This window comes from Ixodes scapularis, unplaced genomic scaffold, assembly GCF_016920785.2.
Source record: "Ixodes scapularis isolate PalLabHiFi unplaced genomic scaffold, ASM1692078v2 PGA_scaffold1__304_contigs__length_218370807, whole genome shotgun sequence".
Taxonomy (NCBI): domain Eukaryota; kingdom Metazoa; phylum Arthropoda; class Arachnida; order Ixodida; family Ixodidae; genus Ixodes; species Ixodes scapularis.
In genome coordinates, this window is record NW_024609846.1 from 99,526,200 (window position 1) to 99,543,886 (window position 17,687).

General features: G+C 47.4%; 1 protein-coding gene across 1 annotated transcript; it reads right to left on the minus strand.

Moving 5' to 3' along the window:
• Nucleotides 1-6,075: 6,075 nt before the first annotated feature.
• Nucleotides 6,076-7,466, minus strand: LOC120837025. Its single transcript, XM_040206175.1, has one exon. It carries the CDS (start codon nucleotides 7,433-7,435, stop codon nucleotides 6,233-6,235), a length of 1,203 nt encoding a protein of 400 aa, XP_040062109.1. The 5' UTR covers nucleotides 7,436-7,466; the 3' UTR covers nucleotides 6,076-6,232.
• Nucleotides 7,467-17,687: the final 10,221 nt, after the last annotated feature.

The window sequence follows — 17,687 nt, forward strand, 5'->3', positions numbered from 1 at the left end:
CGACCGTCAAGATTCGCATTAGGAAGCAGCGAGAGAAGTGTTGAAATCTCCGAACTGCTCGGTGCTGAGCTAACTACGGACCGCTTCCCTATGTGATCCGTAGTGACGTGAAAATGACCGACGGCGGTCACTCCGGGGGGACGGCGGCTCCCGGCCGCCTGCCGGGTGCCTTCTGTGAAGGGGCGACAGTCGTGTAAGCAGTACTGTACCAGCTTCTCTTATAGTTACGTTGTTCTCGAGCAGCTTCCCGATCACTAAACCCCGCAAACGCGTGCCGAAATTTCAAAAGGTGTCTGCCAACCTGGAAAGCCTTGAACTCCCAGGGAATTTCGGATCATCTGGGAAAGTCAGGGAATCATTCAAAAAGTGGGCTAAATAAGGGAAGACGACTAGTGAAAGCGGCATGGCGGTTGCTCGTCGGCACGGCCATGCTGAATGACGTTGCCTAAATGTCATCCTTCGACTCAAAAACTCAAGGAATTTGATCAAAATAGTCAGGGAAAAACTTGAAAAAGTCGGGGAATTTGAAATCAGTAGTTTGTTAGACACAATGTTTGATTTTCTTGGCACTCCACGCGTTTTTACACACGACAGGCACATGCCCGCGTATCACACGGCAGCCAGGCCAAGCGGCTGCCAGCCACTTATGCAAGGTCGATAAGACGCAAGCGTGGAACGCTTTCGGACTGCTGTAAATACACCAGCGGGAGCGTCCGGCCGCAGTCCGACTGCCCACGCTAGGACACCCGACACAGACTCCGCGTCCTGGGTACGTCTGACGTATCTTTAGATTTTGCATCCTAGGTACGTCAGACCTATCTTTAGACACAGCGCCTGATAATAGTAGTGAATAGGGTGACGTTCAGTGCGCAAGTCACTTTATTACACTCGGAGAGCGGAATTCCATTCCCGTTGCGCAGGTAGTTCCCGAGCTAGGCATGCACTTGAAGACTATGTTTCACCCTTTCATAAAGCAAGCTTTGCGGGACCCCTCCGCCCTTGTGCACCCATTCGCAGGTCGTGTCGCCTTTCCTCACGTAACTCCCGCAGGTTCAGTGAGTTGCCGAGCCACTGCAGCCCTGGCGTCGCTCGGTACATACAAGAGGCGGCTCACGTCGGTCGTCCAGCAGCGTACTGGAGGGACGCAAAGCTAGCAGCCTCCTTGGTGCACGCAAGACGAGGCTGAGCAGAGCTCCAAGCTCTTCTGACGCACATGTGCACTCCAATGAGACCGGTGTCGCACCCCGATTCCTAGAGATGTGGTCGCACTGGCAGTCTTGTCGGTCCCTGGGGGCCGTCGAGGAGTGCCAGAAAGCAAAATTCCATCCTTCTTGCGCAGGTAGTTCCCCAGCTAGTCACTTCCTTGACGACGTCGCACCCTCTCTGGAAGCAAGCTTCGGGATGCTCTTGTGCACCCATTTGCAGGTCGTGTCGCCTTTGCTCACGTAACTCCCGCAGGTCCAGCGAGTTGCCGAGCCCCTGTAGCCCCGGCGTCGCTGGTCGTGCATCCTGGTCCTGGTCGTGCACCAACCACCGCTGCCCATTTCCGCCGAGTGCTTGGGTGTGGTAGCTTGACGTGCTTTCGCAGAAAGCTGTATGCCTTTGCCGAGTAAAAATGGAGCGTGAGGGCAAACTTGCGCACATCCTCTGTACATGCGTTTTTGTTGCGCCTGACTCTTTTTAAGACGAGGTTACGCATTGTGTTGGTGAATGCATTGTCAAGTATGTCAACTGCTGGTTTGGGAAGTCGTGTCCTCAGTTCACGGAGCAGCGTGTTCAGCTTCCTAATCCTGGCCGTCTTCCGATTGATCTTCTTCTTTGCCTGTTTCAACAGTTTCCCACCTTCTGCAGCTTTTGCCTACTCGTGGCCAGGACCCTGTGCAGTTGTGGTGACACAGCTGCGTACGAGTGGTCACCGAAGGAAGTATTGCGTCGCATGAGCACAGCTTCGGGGGAGTCTCTGACGTCGTAGCCTGAGAGGGGGAAGTAACCAGCTTTACATTGCTTCCAGAACCAGCAGCAGCTTGGGCCTCTCCTGGGGTTGGCTGATCAGTCGTCGATCCAGGCTGCCTCTCTGGAGGGTGAGACCTGTCAGCAGAACAACGAGCGGTGACATTCAAGACTGCGTGTATTCCAGAAGACTGTGTGCCAGGGCATGCATTCTTGGCAGGTTATTCTGTGCAGTGTGATATGTGACCACACCTTTTATGCGTTGGCCAGAACTGGCACTGACCCACAAAAAGGGGGTGCTGGGAGTTCTGGCTTATGAATAGGGTTCCATGTTTTGGGTGTTTTTTGATTTGTGAGTATTACCTGGCTCAGTGAGCAAAAGAAGAGCCGTGATCAAAGAGTGCAGCCAAAAGCTGTAACCAAAAGTTGTGTCCAAATGCCGTGACCAATGCGACGCAATCTAAAGAAAAAGAAAATAAGAGAAAAACAAACAGCTGTGCTCACGTTATCATTTTCGTCATGTGACTTAATTATTAATCACGTGATCAAACAAAAAATAAACCTAGAAATAAATTATCCCCTGCCCGGTTTCGAACCTAGGCTCTCATGATCGCAAAACTAGTGTGCTATTCATTGGTTCAACCTTGCTTTTTTTTTTTTTTTTTTTTTTTTTTTTTTTTTTTTTATTTATTGCCAGGTTACATATGATACACATATTGATAAAAATAACGTGCCCCGAAACAGCAGAAATTGCTTAACATGGAGGGGTTAAAAGCCTATCAGCCAGGCTTGGCTGAAGGTCGTTGCGATGATTAATTTAAAAGGTTTTAAGCACGGCCAAATCGTCCAGAACTGGTAACCATTCCACATCAGTATTTATCTTTTTATAACATTCTCTTAACCATTTGATAGTTTCAATGAAGTACTCTCGGGGGTTGCGTGCGTCAACATCAGCATGCCGCACCGCCATTCTGCTCTTCCATATGCCGTGGAGCCCTAGGAGCATGATTATGTCGTAGGGCACAGGTTCACGTTCTATTGCTAGGAACCGGATTCCTTGAGGTGACAGGGGGAGCTCTTTCTTTATGGTGCGCTGAAGCACGTCCCAAAAAAGAAGAGCATCCCAGCATCCCAAAAAGACATGCTCGATGCTCTCCGGTTGTTTGCACAAAATACAATTTACCGACCAGTAGAGGTTCATGCCCTTAGCTTCCAAAAAAGTCTTTACTGGCAACGTTTCGCTGTGTAATTTAAAAAAGAAAGTTTTAACCGCCGCTGGTACCATGGCGTTCTTGACTCGCTGTAACACATCACCTCCTGGGGCTCCAGGGCCTATGGCCCTATACGTTGGCATGGGCAACAACGTAGCCACTAGGTCACGCGTTAAATGTTTGCGTGATACACTAGACAAATAGTTCATAGAAAAACGAACGAACAGAAAGCGGCAGGCAGATACAACTTCGCGCAAAAAACCCGACAGAGGTCCGCAACGTACCCGGCAGGACGAAACAACAAATCCCGGTAAAACGTCAAACAGTCTTGTCTGAATAACGGTTCGAAGAAAAGGATCACGCTGGTCACGGATAAACATAAAGCGTGAGACGAGTTGTCGGACAAATACGTGGCACAGTCCGACACCCCCCGCTTTGGGCTTAAAAAAAAGATTGGTACGGCGACTTCGCTCCCATTGGGATGCCCAAATAAACACTGCAAATACACGGTGAATCCGCTGAATGTTGATTCTCGAACACTGCAGCACTTGGAGGACATACCACAGTTTGGACAGAAGAAACACATTGCACACAGTCGCTCTCGCGAAAATGGACAAGTCCCTCCGTACCCACCTCTCGGCAGTGGCCTTAAGTTTAGCTATTTCTTCTCGCCAGTAATCTGTGGGCTCACGGTAATGTTCCAGAGGAACACCTAGGTACTTTGATGGCGTCCGTGACCAGTGAACATTTCCAAAAACAACTGGAGCAGTCGTCCACTCACCATGCCATAACCCTACGCACTTTGACCAATTCACCGCGCAGGCAGTGACCTCACAAAACCTTTTGATCAATTCAACAGCTTCTAACACACTTTGAGGGTCCGAACAAAAAATGGCAACATCGTCTGCGTATGCCAATATTTTAATGTCACATTCCTGTAGTGTAAAACCCCTAATGTCTTGAGATTGAATGACACAGCGGCAAAAGGGCTCTAGGTAGATTGCGAAAAGCAAGGGTGATAAGGGACATCCCTGCCGTACTGAAGAGCGGACGTTAATCCCCGCACTAACTGTTTTATTAATTACTAGTTTAGTTTTGCAGTTTACATATGCCATCCTTACCCCCTCCAGCAGCACAGATCCAACTCCCACATGTTGTAAAATGGTAAACAGAACATCATGGCACACCCGATCAAATGCTTTTTCAAGATCTATCTGAAGTATAGCTGCTTTCCGATATTCCGCGTCACAGACCTCTAGAACACTTCGAGTAATGTGTATGTTTGTGCCAATGCTACGACCCTTTATCCCACAGGTTTGGTGCGGCCCTACGATTTTCCATATAACATGCTGCAATCTACTGGCTAAAACCTTCATCAGCACTTTATAGTCAACGTTGGCCAGGGTAATTGGTCTGTAATTACTAGTACTACGGAGCTTATCGGCGTCATTACACTTAGGTATCAAGACCGTGTGCGTGCACAAGAAAGAAAGTGGTAATTCTTTTTTCTGATAGGACTGAGAAAAAACCCTATGTAGAACCGGTGCAATTCGCTCTTTAAACTTCTTATAGAAGGCCGTGCTCAAACCATCCGGTCCCGGTGACTTGCCTACGCTTAGGTCATCTATCGCTTTTTCGACTTCTGATAAACTAATCGGATCTTCTAAAAACGTCGTAGTATCGCTATCTAGCTTCGGCTGACTTGGCAAAAATTCCGTATCAAACCCCTTTTCTTTTGGTATTTTCTTTTCAAACAAATGTGTATAAAACTCCACAAAAGCATGCTGAATACTGTCCTGATCTCGAGTTACTGCGCCTCTGTACTCTATTTCTTCAATCCGGTTCCCGCTAGCATACTTTTTTTCCAACGCAAGTGCCCTTTTTGTGGGCGTTTCCCCGGCAATCAAGTTTATCGCACGGGCACGAACGATTGCCCCTTTATATCTGTCTTCATCTATTTTTTCAAGTTTAGCCTTGATAGTGCTTATGTCGTCTTTGAAGGCTCCTGGCGTTCTCTCTTCCTCTACATAAAGCCTTTGTAAATCCTGTCGAAGACCGTTTTCTACCCTTCGCTCTTCCCGCTTAATGTTAGTTGCCCGTTCAATCGCGTCAATCTTCACTTGCTGTTTAAATAGCTCCCATTCCTCGCATATGCTATTTTCCGAAATGTCTTCTAGTCTGCCTAGCTTAGTTTCGATTTTCCCTATCAATTCTTGGTCCTCGAGGAGCTTTGCGTTTAACTTCCACAACTCCCACGAAAAGCTAGTTTGTTTTTTACGCTGACCCAGGGTAAAACTCACCAAACTGTGATCGCTAAACGAGACATGACTGACCGCGAAATCCTTACATTGGGGTACTAAATCCGCTGAAACATATACCCTGTCAAGCCTGGCATGACCTCTGCCTTGGTGATGCGTGTAAAGGACCCGATGTCCCGGTGTTATGCAGGGTGCCAGGTCTTCGAGCCCTTTATCTTGAATCAACTGATTTAAAACTTCGCTAGACCTATCACTATTTCGTCTTTGATTTGTCCAGTCTTCTGGCATACAAACACAATTAAAGTCTCCCAGCAGTATCGTAAATCGGTCACTAATTACAAATCTGTCGATATATTCAAAAAAGGCGCGTCGCTCACTCTCCACGTTTGGCGCATAAATGCACATAACCCTCCACTTTTGATTTAGGAAAACAAAATCGCAGAGAACAAGCCTTCCCGATTCACACGATACAACGTTCTCTTCGATGAGCCCAGCAGCTCTCCTCAAGAACAGACAACATCCTCCAGATCTACCTACAGCATGGCTGACGCAGACATTATACCTCGACGTAAACGGTTTTACCAGGAACTCGGTCTGACTCTCACTTTCAACCTTCGTCTCCTGAACCGCCAAAACGTCTAGGTCATTCTCTAAGAGAAGGCGACTCAGCTGGCACTGTCGGCGGCGTGCCGCAAGTCCCCTAACGTTAAGGGTCCCTATGCGCAGACCAGACGCTAGTTGTGCCGTTTTTTATAGTGTCAGACCCAGCTTCCGGCGGTTACCCTTTGCGTCATATTATACCAGGGTCACTACTCACTGCGACAGACCCCCGTCGCGGGTCAGCGACGAGGACCGCAGTTTGCTGACGTAGCGACCTTTTTTACCTATCAGCTGAAACTCCCCCTCAGACCACTGCTGTACCGGTGCGCCGTTTTTCGGAGACTCGTCGGCCAGTCGCCGTTTCACCTTTGAGGGATCCAGTTCCATGGCTGGCTCACACTCGATGGCTGCCGACTCGGTGCCGGTGCTCCCCATCGCCATCACAGCCAGTTCATCCGGTGAAGGTTTTCCAGGCGTTGTCGCCTGCCCCTCGTTTTCGTTGGCTTCAGGAGCCGTCACCGTGCGCTTTTCGTCTCTGACTTTCGCCTCCGCTCTCTTGTTGTCTTGACCTTCGACTGTCGCCTTGTCTTGCTGTGCCCTTTCAAATGGCGTCGACGATGTTGCGGCCTCCTCTGCTTCCGCTTCATCCATGATGAGGTCGCATCCCTCGTCGCTCGCTCGGCTGACTACAGCACTCGCGTACGTGCGTGCACAGTCTTGGGCGACATGTCCGAAGCCACGGCAATGCCCGCACCGAGGTACACGGCAATCGCGTCGTATATGTCCTTGCCTTCGGCACCGCAGGCATAACGGCGCCCGCCCGGGTACGACAACGAGGATCGTGCCCCCCTGAAGCCTTAGCTGATGAGGTAGGTTCTCCGGCGTCTTGCCTTCCTTGAGTGTCAGTTTAGCGATCCTGGTGGTCGACTCGATGTCTTCAAAGCCTTCCACTCGCCACTTCTCTTTGGTCACCTCGTGAACTGTGCCGTACTCTTCCAGTGCCTTCCGGAGAGTGTCGTTGGATACGTCGAACGGGACCCAATGTAACTTGGCCCGAACTTCCTGCCGGTTGGGGTCTACGGGGATGCACAGCTTTCCCTTCACCGTGAGCCGGCCAAGCTGTAGCAGTCGTTCTTTCGCTGCCGCACTTTTTAGGCTACAGAGCCACACGTGTCCCATTTGGCACACACCTAGCCCTGCTACATCCTTTCGAAGGTCTGCTTTTTCCAAGGGCTCCTTGAAGTCGACGATCCTTATAGGCCTGGCGTTCACATCGCAGTGAAGGTAGACTTGATTTTTTCCTTTGTCTCCAACCGGCAACGTCGGCAGCACGATCCGGTAGTCGGCAGGGATGCAAAAATGCCTGTCACCGCGGCCGGCGTCGGCCGTTATCACCTCGCTATCAGAGCGAGCCATCGCGCGTCCGCACTCTTCGACTGCCGGGCGCTGAATGGTTCAACCTTGCTCATTGACGTCAATATAACTCGGCCAAAGGTAATGCTCACGCATTCTCACATCATGAAAGAAAGCTGAGGTGCTCTCGTAGCTTTATTTTTTTAAAAATGGGGGTGATTTTTTGGTGCTTATTTGTTCTCTCGAATTTTGAGCTTATCAGTGTCTTTTTTTGATATCGACTAAAACTCGGAGTGTCACGGTACTTATGTGGTAAAAGCAAATGCATATCTGTGGCGTTTCTAGGAGACACAACATGATATGCACTACTCATTGCTAAATGGAGCACATAAAAACAATTTCCAAAGAAAAAGAGCAGCCTCGCAGACAGTTCAGTGCGGTCGGTGTTGTGGTTCAACAAAAGTACAGACGTTTATCAAGGTTCCCTGCCGTGGAAAGTGCAATTTCTCTTCAAAGCAAGCTCAATTCGGGTTCTTTCGGTTTTTGCAGATTTCAAGAAAAATCGTTTGGAGGTCATATTTTTATGTATATCAGTATATACTGAAAACACGTAACCCACTTATGATTGAATGATTGTAAAAAGCATACAGCATGCCATGGAATTATTATAATGGTGGTGGTTGAAATTGTTGCAAAGAAACTGAATGTTTCACTCGAACCTATCAACTTGATCCCAAAGATGCCACTTTTCTAGTGATTCGTTGACCACCACCTTCAGATACAAGAGACACACCTTTGCAAGTTGTGCAACTAGTCGCCCGAAGTACCTGAAAACTGGAACTGGTTACTTCCCCCTCTCAGGCTACGACGTCAGAGACTCCCCCTGAAGCTGTGTTCAAGCGACGCAACACTTCCTTCGGTGACCACTCGTACGCAGCTGTGTCACCACGACTGCACAGGGTCCTGGCCACGAGTAGGCAAAAGCTGCAGAAGGCGAGGAAACTGTTGAAACAGGAAAAGAAGAAGATCAATCGGAAGACGGCCAGGATTAGGAAGCTGAACACGCTGCTCCGTGAACTGAGGAAACGACTTCCTAAGCCAGCAGTTGACATACTTGACAATGCATTCACCAACACAATGCGCAACCTCGTCTTAAAAAGAGTCAGGCGCAACAAAAACGCATGTACAGAGGATGTGCGCAAGTTTGCCCTCACGCTCCATTTTTACTCGGCAAAGGCATACAGCTTTCTGCGAAAGCACGTCAAGCTACCACACCCAAGCACTCAGCGGAAATGGGCAGCGGTGGTTGATGCACGACCAGGATCAGGATGCACGACCAGCGACGCCGGGGCTACAGGGGCTCGGCAACTCGCTGGACCTGCGGGAGTTACGTGAGCAAAGGCGACACGACCTGCAAATGGGTGCACAAGAGCATCCCGAAGCTTGCTTCCAGAGAGGGTGCGACGTCGTCAAGGAAGTGACTAGCTGGGGAACTACCTGCTTAAGAAGGATGGAATTTTGCTTTCTGGCACTCCTCGACGGCCCCCAGGGACCAACAAGACTGCCAGTGCGACCACATCTCTAGGAATCGGGGTGCGACACCGGTCTCATTGGAGTGCACATGTGCATCAGAAGAGCTTGGAGCTCTGCTCAGCCTCGTCTTGCGTGCACCAAGGAGGCTGCTAGCTTTGCGTCCCTCCAGTACGCTGCTGGACGACCGACGTGAGCCGCCTCTTGTATGTACCGAGCGACGCCAGGGCTGCAGTGGCTCGGCAACTCACTGAACCTGCGGGAGTTACGTGAGGAAAGGCGACACGACCTGCGAATGGGTGCACAAGGGCGGAGGGGTCCCGCAAAGCTTGCTTTATGAAAGAGTGAAACATAGTCTTCAAGTGCATGCCTAGCTCGGGAACTACCTGCGCAACGGGAATGGAATTCCGCTCTCTGAGTGTAATAAAGTGACTTGCGCACTGAACGTGACCCTATTCACTACTATTATCAGGCGCTTTGTCTAAAGATAGGTCTGACGTACCTAGGATGCAAAATCTAAAGATACGTCAGACGTACCCAGGACGCGGAGTCTGTGTCGGGTGTCCTAGCGTGGGCAGTCGGACTGCGGCCGGACGCTCCCGCTGGTGTATTTACAGCAGTCCGAAAGCGTTCCACGCTTGCGTCTTATCGACCTTGCATAAGTGGCTGGCAGCCGCTTGGCCTGGCTGCCGAGTGATACACGGGCGTGTGCCTGTCGTGTGTAAAAACGCGTGGAGTGCCAAGAAAATCAAACATTGTGTCTAACAAACTACTGATTTCAAATTCCCCGACTTTTTCAAGTTTTTCCCTGACTATTTTGATCAAATTCCTTGAGTTTTTGAGTGGAAGGATGACATTTCGGCAACGTCATTCAGCATGGCCGTGCCGACGAGCAACCGCCATGCCGCTTTCACTAGTCGTCTTCCCTTATTTAGCCCACTTTTTGAATGATTCCCTGACTTTCCCAGATGATCTGAAATTCCCTAGGAGTTCAAGGCTTTCCAGGTTGGCAGACACCTTTTGAAATTTCGGCACGCGTTTGCGGGGTTTAGTGATCGGGAAGCTGCTCGAGAACAACATAACTATAAGAGAACCTGGTACAGTACTGCGGACTCTAGTACTGCTTACACGACTGTCGCCCCTTCACAGAAGGCACCCGGCAGGCGGCCGGGAGCCGCCGTCCGCCCGGAGTGACCGCCGTCGGTCTTTTTCACGTCACTACGGATCACATAGTGAAGTGGTCCGTAGTTAGCTCAGCACCGAGCAGTTCGGAGATTTCAACACTTCTCTCGCTGCTTCAAATGCGAATCTTGACGGTCGAGCTACGTTCTGGTTACGTCCTACATACCTTTAGACTCCGCGTTCCGGATGGGTTGGACGTATCCTTCGACTCAGCAATTATGGAGGAGCTCCCGTGGTTAACGATTGCGGATATTTTAATTAAACTCGAACGACCGAACGATGTCCGAGGTAGTGATCCGAGCCCGTGCGAGAAGCACGGGACCGAATCTGGCTTACTCTGAATTAAATAAAAAAGAAAAGCCTCATTCCCTCGTACTTCACGTTATTCCTACGCGGGAGAGCACACAAAACCCTCAAGAACCGAATTCCGCTCACGAAATCCACACACTTTGATCAACGGCCACAACGCTTTCGACACGCACTGGGCGCTGCCATCTTTTCGTTGACGCCAGAGATTTGGTCTGGTTACGTCATAGATTTGGCCTGGTCACGTGTCTAGTGGTCAAAATTGTACAACATGGCGGCGGCCAATCGGGGGTCACTTTTGCCTGATGAACGGTATACTAGTTTATCACTCTAAGGCCCTCTACCCTCTATGGCTATTCCACACCCCCGTCTATCGTCCTCTGCAATGCCCGGACGCGGACATGAAAGCTTTATGTCGGCGTCAGTTTTCGCCTTCGTCTGTCTGCAATTCCGCCCTTGTCTAAAAACCTCTGCAAGGCTTGCGAGACGCGGGCATGAAAGTGGCGTTCTAGCGTTCCATCATGCTCGAGCCAAGGTCCAATACAAGCGTCTGTCAGCATCTGTCAATGTGCGGAAAAAGCGACCGAGAAAACTAACGAAGTCAGCAAAATAAATATGTGGTCCTTCCGGATTTTTTGTTCTTGTTATTTATTCGCATGGCATCCGACGCGTCCGGAGATTACGCGAAAGTCGAAAGTACAAAAAAAAAAAAAAAAAAAAGAAGTAATTTCGAAACGTTGCTGATTTTAGGATCAGAGAGTGGCGCGTCAATTGTGTTGGCGACCCAAGGCCAAGTAATATTCAAGGCCAGCACTAAACTTGTTTATGACTTCGACACACAAATGGCTTTAAGCCAAAGGCCATTTGAGTTATATATATATGGCTCATATCCCGATCCAGAGGCCACGAACCGTTCAGTAGGACATTATGTTGAGGGGACCAACAATATCCAAGGGATTATAGACTGGCGCAGCGAAGAAGGTCACAGGAATCTCCCACGATCGTCCTAATATCAATAAGCCACCGGCTCAAATTCTGGATTTCTAAGCGTATTTTACGAGATAGTTTTGTTTAATAAATGACCGCACTTATCGGCACTGGTTTGGACACCGAAGACGTTGGTATTTCCTTTAATGAAAGGGGCAGGCAAGGAAGAGTGCAGCCCGTTAAGCATGTTTTTACGGAAGCGCTCTAAGTACACGGAAAATAAGCCACTGCAAGCCACTTGCAAGCAGTGGTGTAGGCAGGGGGAGGGGGGGGGGGGTCGAAACTTCCCCCGAAATGCCGAAGTTACCCCCCCCCTCCCCCCCCCCCCCCCCTCGCCCCCCGGTGCATTGGGCCCGCTCGCTACCCTGCATGCTCACGCAGTCGGTCTTGCACGGTGCACGGAGCAAAGGGGGAGCGCGGACTATCTCCAACTTATATGCTTTCGGGAGGAATGTTTGTGGTGTAGAAAATGCTCAAATAAATAAAATAGTAAATATTTCTTCATTCATGCTTATTTGATGGGATGCGGAACCTGACCTCAGATATATAGAGAACGGATATTTCGAAACAATTGTGGGGTGAAGGATGGCAATTTCAAGGCAAAGTATAAGACACTATCCTCACAGAATTACATAGTTAAATCAAGCTATGGTGGACATAATAAAACGCACACATCGTGATAATATAAAATAATGTCAGTAATGTAAGGAATATTAAATGAATTGTAAAAATAATTGCGCTGTAAGCAACGGTTGACGCTTCGCTCACGCACACCTTGTGTACTGATCAGAATTACGTGCTTTCGACTAGAAATTACCGCGAATAAAAAAAGTAACTGTGACTAGTTATTTCAAAAAGCAATTTACAGGCTTTCTTGATCATTTCATTTACGTCAAGCGCCCACATATTAAGATGCAGCCGACTGCGTTCACGGCAAAGAATATCCAGGATATTCACCACTTGAACTTCAATGTCGCGGTGAACATTCAAAAGCACAAGACCGAGCAGTCGCTCAACCGCAGTGGACACTCTCAGTTATGTTTTCAACCATCGTAGTGAAGAGAACGAGCGCTCAGCTTCCGCCATCTTGAGGAGACAATAGACGCCTGTAGCGCAGACCTGACGGGCCGTTTCATATTTCTCCCTCTTTCGTTGGGCGCCTAAAATTTGCCTATTTTTGGCGAAGTTTCCCTCACTTCGTGAAATTTCCCTCCATCGAGACGCCCGTTTCGACAGTTGCTCATGGATGCGATGAAGTCCGTCTTGCTTTCTGCTTTGTATGTCGAGCTGGCATCCGATGGAATTTGTTATTAGATTAATCTTTTCGTTGCACGGAACATCAGAAACTCCGAAGAGCCTTCATATTCTAACTACGCATAGGCGCAAGGGTATTCAAGTTCGTCTCCACTTTCGGCGTGTGGTTTGCGTGTTTGTGTGTAGTGTGTGATGTCATTTCTCCGAGTGACGGAACAACGAGTTCGGACTGACGACTTCTCATAGCCGTGAGGATATGCCGCCGCTGCCTTTGGACAACACTGCAAGATAAAGCAGCCCAGCACAAAGAACACTCTCTTTCCCTCGACATCTTGTTCTGTAGGACGAATTTGTTTAATCTTCAAGGTTATAGATTTTGGTTTTGTGAATGTTCAGAATTATCCTCGCCCTATATACATGGGCCCCTAGTGTTTGTGCGAGGACGGTTGCTCTAACTTTTCAACGACGAGATTTTTTTTTTTGCTGCTTAATTTCTTGTGACAGTATAGCCTGCCGGTAACAGCCAGGCGGCGCCAGTAGAGTGAGAGCCCAAGGTTATACCCTAGCCTCGGTGTAACTTGGCAAAGGGTGAACGATAAGCCCCACATAGCGTGCCAACGGCTTCAATATCCGCTACGTATACGAGCGCAACGCGCACAAATTGGAGCATGACACAGCGAAGAGCCTGATACTTTTTCACCGTAAAAGCGCACTCAGGCGATACATATAGTCACGTTCCGAATTGCCCGACAGTCGGCAGCATCCGTTGTACTTGCATGTTATGCGAACACGGCCTCCTGGCCTACCAGTATTTCTTGCTTCAGACACTAGGCTATTCGCGACCCCAACTAACTATAGGTGGCGCAACTCATTTTCCACAATGGCGGTTATTGTGAGGGTCGGAGATGCGTGCCGGCAGTTGAGCATGTCCAGTCTGCTGGCTTGACTGAGCGACACAAATTATTTCTGGTAATACGAGGAAGCTAGCGTGTTATGGGCGCAGGTCACCTCTTTACCCTAAAAACAAAAACGGTGTTTAGCGTAATATTTATACCAGGAGGTACGTTTTAATTCTTGAGCGAAACCGAAACTAATCTCTATTTTGGATTTAATTTCTCGGTATAGATTTTAATTTCGGATTCTTTCATACCCCAAGTCTCACATCGTAATTATTTAGTTAAAGACGTTGTTCGCCCAAACTTTATTTTGTGACATACATGTTTTAATCCAGGCTGATATTTGTAGTTGTTGAAAAAATCAGTGCTGATATTTGTGCGTTCTAGCTGCCTTTTCTTGCTCAGATAATTACCATGGGAAATAATGAACTCTGGGCATTTTAATAAGTTTTTGGGTATTTAGATGATTAATAGGTTTAACATAATTCCAACCACAAGAATAAGATAATAATTCCAATTTTTGCAATATGTCCACAAACCGTATAAATTAATAAACGCTGTTCTCACTGCAACAACACAAAGACGGACTCCGAGTCACACAGCTGAAGTGTGTGTGTGTGTTTTCTATAGGCAACGCGTGACGCATAGGACTTTATATTACATCCAGTGTTTGACTGTCTGTCTATTTTGATAGCGATGTCAGAGTTTGTCATATGCTGAAAAGAAAACAAAATTATACCTTTCTGGGTATAATTTTGTTTGGTTAATCTATGGTTAAATGGCGTATTTTAGTGATCTTAGCGTTAATTGGGGGCATACATTACTGCGATTAGTATGAATATCAATATTAAAATTCAGATATTTTAACACGTAATTTTTTTAAGCGTTGCTTATGATCTGATTTCAAAAGCGCGAACAAATATGGCAACCAAAAGTGTGCTAATTATCATCACTGGTGCCAATCGCAGCATATTTAATTACCAAGTAATAAAATAAAAATAGCCCAAAGTCAATGAAAACATTTTAGTTAGTGTGAGAAATCCAGGTAAAATTACATTAATTGTGGTTAAAATATATTTTTCTATTAAAGTTGCGACTTTCGACAATCGGCACAACGTAAGTCGCCGCCAATATCCTTCCAAACCAAATGCCCCAATTTTTTTTAATTATTATTTTTTTATAACATTAAGTTACTTTCATTTTTACGCTCCGTCGTTCTGCCAGTCTCAGCCTTTCCAGTTCAATGGAACGCCTACTTGCTTGCAGGTCTGCTCAGTGCAGCACGTTTCGTTGGCGTTGGAACCCGGTGAAACAGTGGTGAGTCTTAGTATTGCGTTTACGAGCGAACGCAAGCGCTGTGCGTTTGCGTTAGATTTGCGTGTTCCACACTGCGCGTGCGCGGAGCCGCAAATTGCGGTCTCGAATGGCGCATGGCGATGAGGCGCACGCACAACGTGGGGCACGCAACTCTAACGCAAACGTACGCCGCTTGTGTTTGCTTGTATGCGCAATACTAGAACTCTCCAGTAAGGTACAATCCCATACCGGCTGCAGCACTATGTTGGGACAGTGAAGAGTGTTGGTTGCTTTCGGAATGACATTTCGCGAGCTATGATCGCGAGCAGTTCCGCCGTGCCCGCTGAGCTGGAGAATCGGGGGACCCTCACTAGTGCGCTTCCAGCTTCCGCCGCGGGAGGGCGAGCGTCGAGCTGGAGACGCGAATAGTGGCGCCACCAGACTAATAGCTCACGTTTGAACAATGCAGCTGCCACTTCCAAGCATACCTTATGTTTCTTGATTCAGTCGAAAGATAGCGCCAAACCAAACAGCATTGCAGGTTGCCTATAGAGACGTGTCCGAAGTCCTAGCCCCCAGCGATAAAAATGTGAACATATAATCTCAAGCGCAGGCTGTTGTGAAGAGAGGGGCTGCGCATAAAACAGGGTTTTTGCTCTTTACAACACTCTGGGCATTGGTGCTGCTCTTGGAGCTTCGTGACTATGCCTTTCCGACGTTCCTGCACTACGATATGTGCGAAGGTTTCTAAAAAAACACGAAGTCTCGCTAAAATCGCAGCCCCCCCCCCCCCTTTTTTTTTACCGTGTCATTGCGTCAGCATAAACAAACATGGCGGCGCCCATGAAACAGAGCAGACACTGGTTTATAGATTTCCTTGTGTTTTGTCTGGCCTTTACGCGTTGGTAATGCAGTGCTACCACAAAAAGCGCGGGGAGTTGTGGGCTTTGAGGAAGTTTTTAAAGTTGGAGAGCCGCAACTAAGACGACAATAGAGCAATGAGCCACCACGCCCGTATTCTGTAAATGAAGCCTGCTCCGTTTTCAAAAATGACAATGCAGCTTTACCCGTTTTATCTTAACAGCGCCTCGCCAATCTCTGCGTGAGCGACCGTACCGCCGAGCTCACTCTGCTTCGTCATGAAAGGGGGGGGATTTTATTAAACTAAACCCCCTCCCCCCCCCCCCCCCCCCCCCCCCCCCCGAAATAAAATCCTGGCTACGCCACTGCTTGGAAGCGAGTCAAATATTCGCGCCAAGCAAATGAAGCGTCCACACCGATAATCGCTAACAGCACAAGAGGCAGTGTTTCACAGCGATAGAGTTATAAGGTTGTGTCCGGGCTCCTCAACACGTGCAGCTTATTATGCTCACGTTCTTTCATTGCTTCACGATTCGTGCATCGGCGTCCTTATCGTTTAATGCCGCAACCATATATGGGTAAATTACTTTCAAAATGTAATTTAATCACAATTAAAGTTACTTTGCTTTAAAAGTAGTTTAACTACAACTTCAACTTTACTTCTACGCGAATAGTAATTAATTACAATTACAAATTACTTTTAAAAAGTAATGTGATTACTTTACAATTACTTATTTCTGAGAGCGACCCGACTTGGGCCATATAACTTTAAACGATTTGTTTAAGAATGCAACCTATTTATTTGTTCATTCCTTCCCCAGTGTTTGAGGAGGCTTAAGCATCGCTAAACAAATGCAACGTATTGAACTTCCCTTTTATGAATTTTGTTAGATTCATGATGGAACTTGACAGTTTGAGGCAATGAAGTACTACGTTCTTATATTTTATAAATAATAATAAATTAGTTCATAAGCTTGAAGATGCCAGATTGCCAAAGAAAAAATTGGGTTGACAAGGTTTTGTTAGCCCGGGAAATGGAAGTGCGGCAATTAGTCATATCGAATATTTTACAAGTGTTAATATAAGACTAAATTCCATACGCGCTAATACGACCGCATTCACATACAAATATTATGGTATTGTAAATTATTTACATTGAGTTCAAATTATAATGGCTTAGGAATATATAAGAACCGAATCGGACGGCTCCCGAATCATTGGTAACAATATTCATAGGTGAGAGGTCGGTCTCCAAAATGCTTATGCAAAAAATATACGAAGTAAAACCAACAAGAAATAAATTTGAGAACAGTACAAAGGTACAATTATGTGACAGTACTGAATAGGGGCGTAAAAAGCTGGCAAAAAAAAACCGAAAAACTTCATAGACAATTTAAATTCCCTAGCTCAACTGAAAGCTGAAAATCTATTTTTTTCTCTCAATATTTTGGCATGTTTACGCTATTGTTTTTTACTCGCACAGCAGACGGCGCAACACGGCGCCGTTGAGGTAGGCTGCAGAGAGCATTGTCTCTCAGCCCGCAGTGTAAGCAACAAAACAACAAACAATGCGACGCTATTTATGTTGTGCGTGTGTATGAGTGCGTGTCTTTGTGCGACTGTTTCACCGAGAGCTAGGCCGCTTGTGCGAGCGCTGAGGCTTTCAGAGAGGTTCTGTCGGCGCCGCTAAGTTTTGCAAGAGAAATTGTAATTGTGCCTGAAATTTTGAAATTACTGACGTTAGAAAGTTATTAAATCACAATTACAATTCCCTTTGGCCGAAACTAATTAAATTACAATTGCAATTCCTTTTGGCCAAAAGTAATTAATTACAACTACAAATTACCCAGAAAAGTAATTAAATTACAGTAATTCAATTACTGTAATTGAATTACCACTCAAGTATGGCCGCAACCTCATTGGCTGCGATGCGATAATCAGATGCATGGAACTCACCACGCCTCGCGTTTTTTGGCTGTGAGATATACAGATGCGTTTTTTTT

Excerpts from the sequence above, each read along its gene's own strand:
- LOC120837025 (XM_040206175.1), bottom strand. The coding sequence starts at position 7,435 with ATGGCTCGCTCTGATAGCGAGGTGATAACGGCCGACGCCGGCCGCGGT.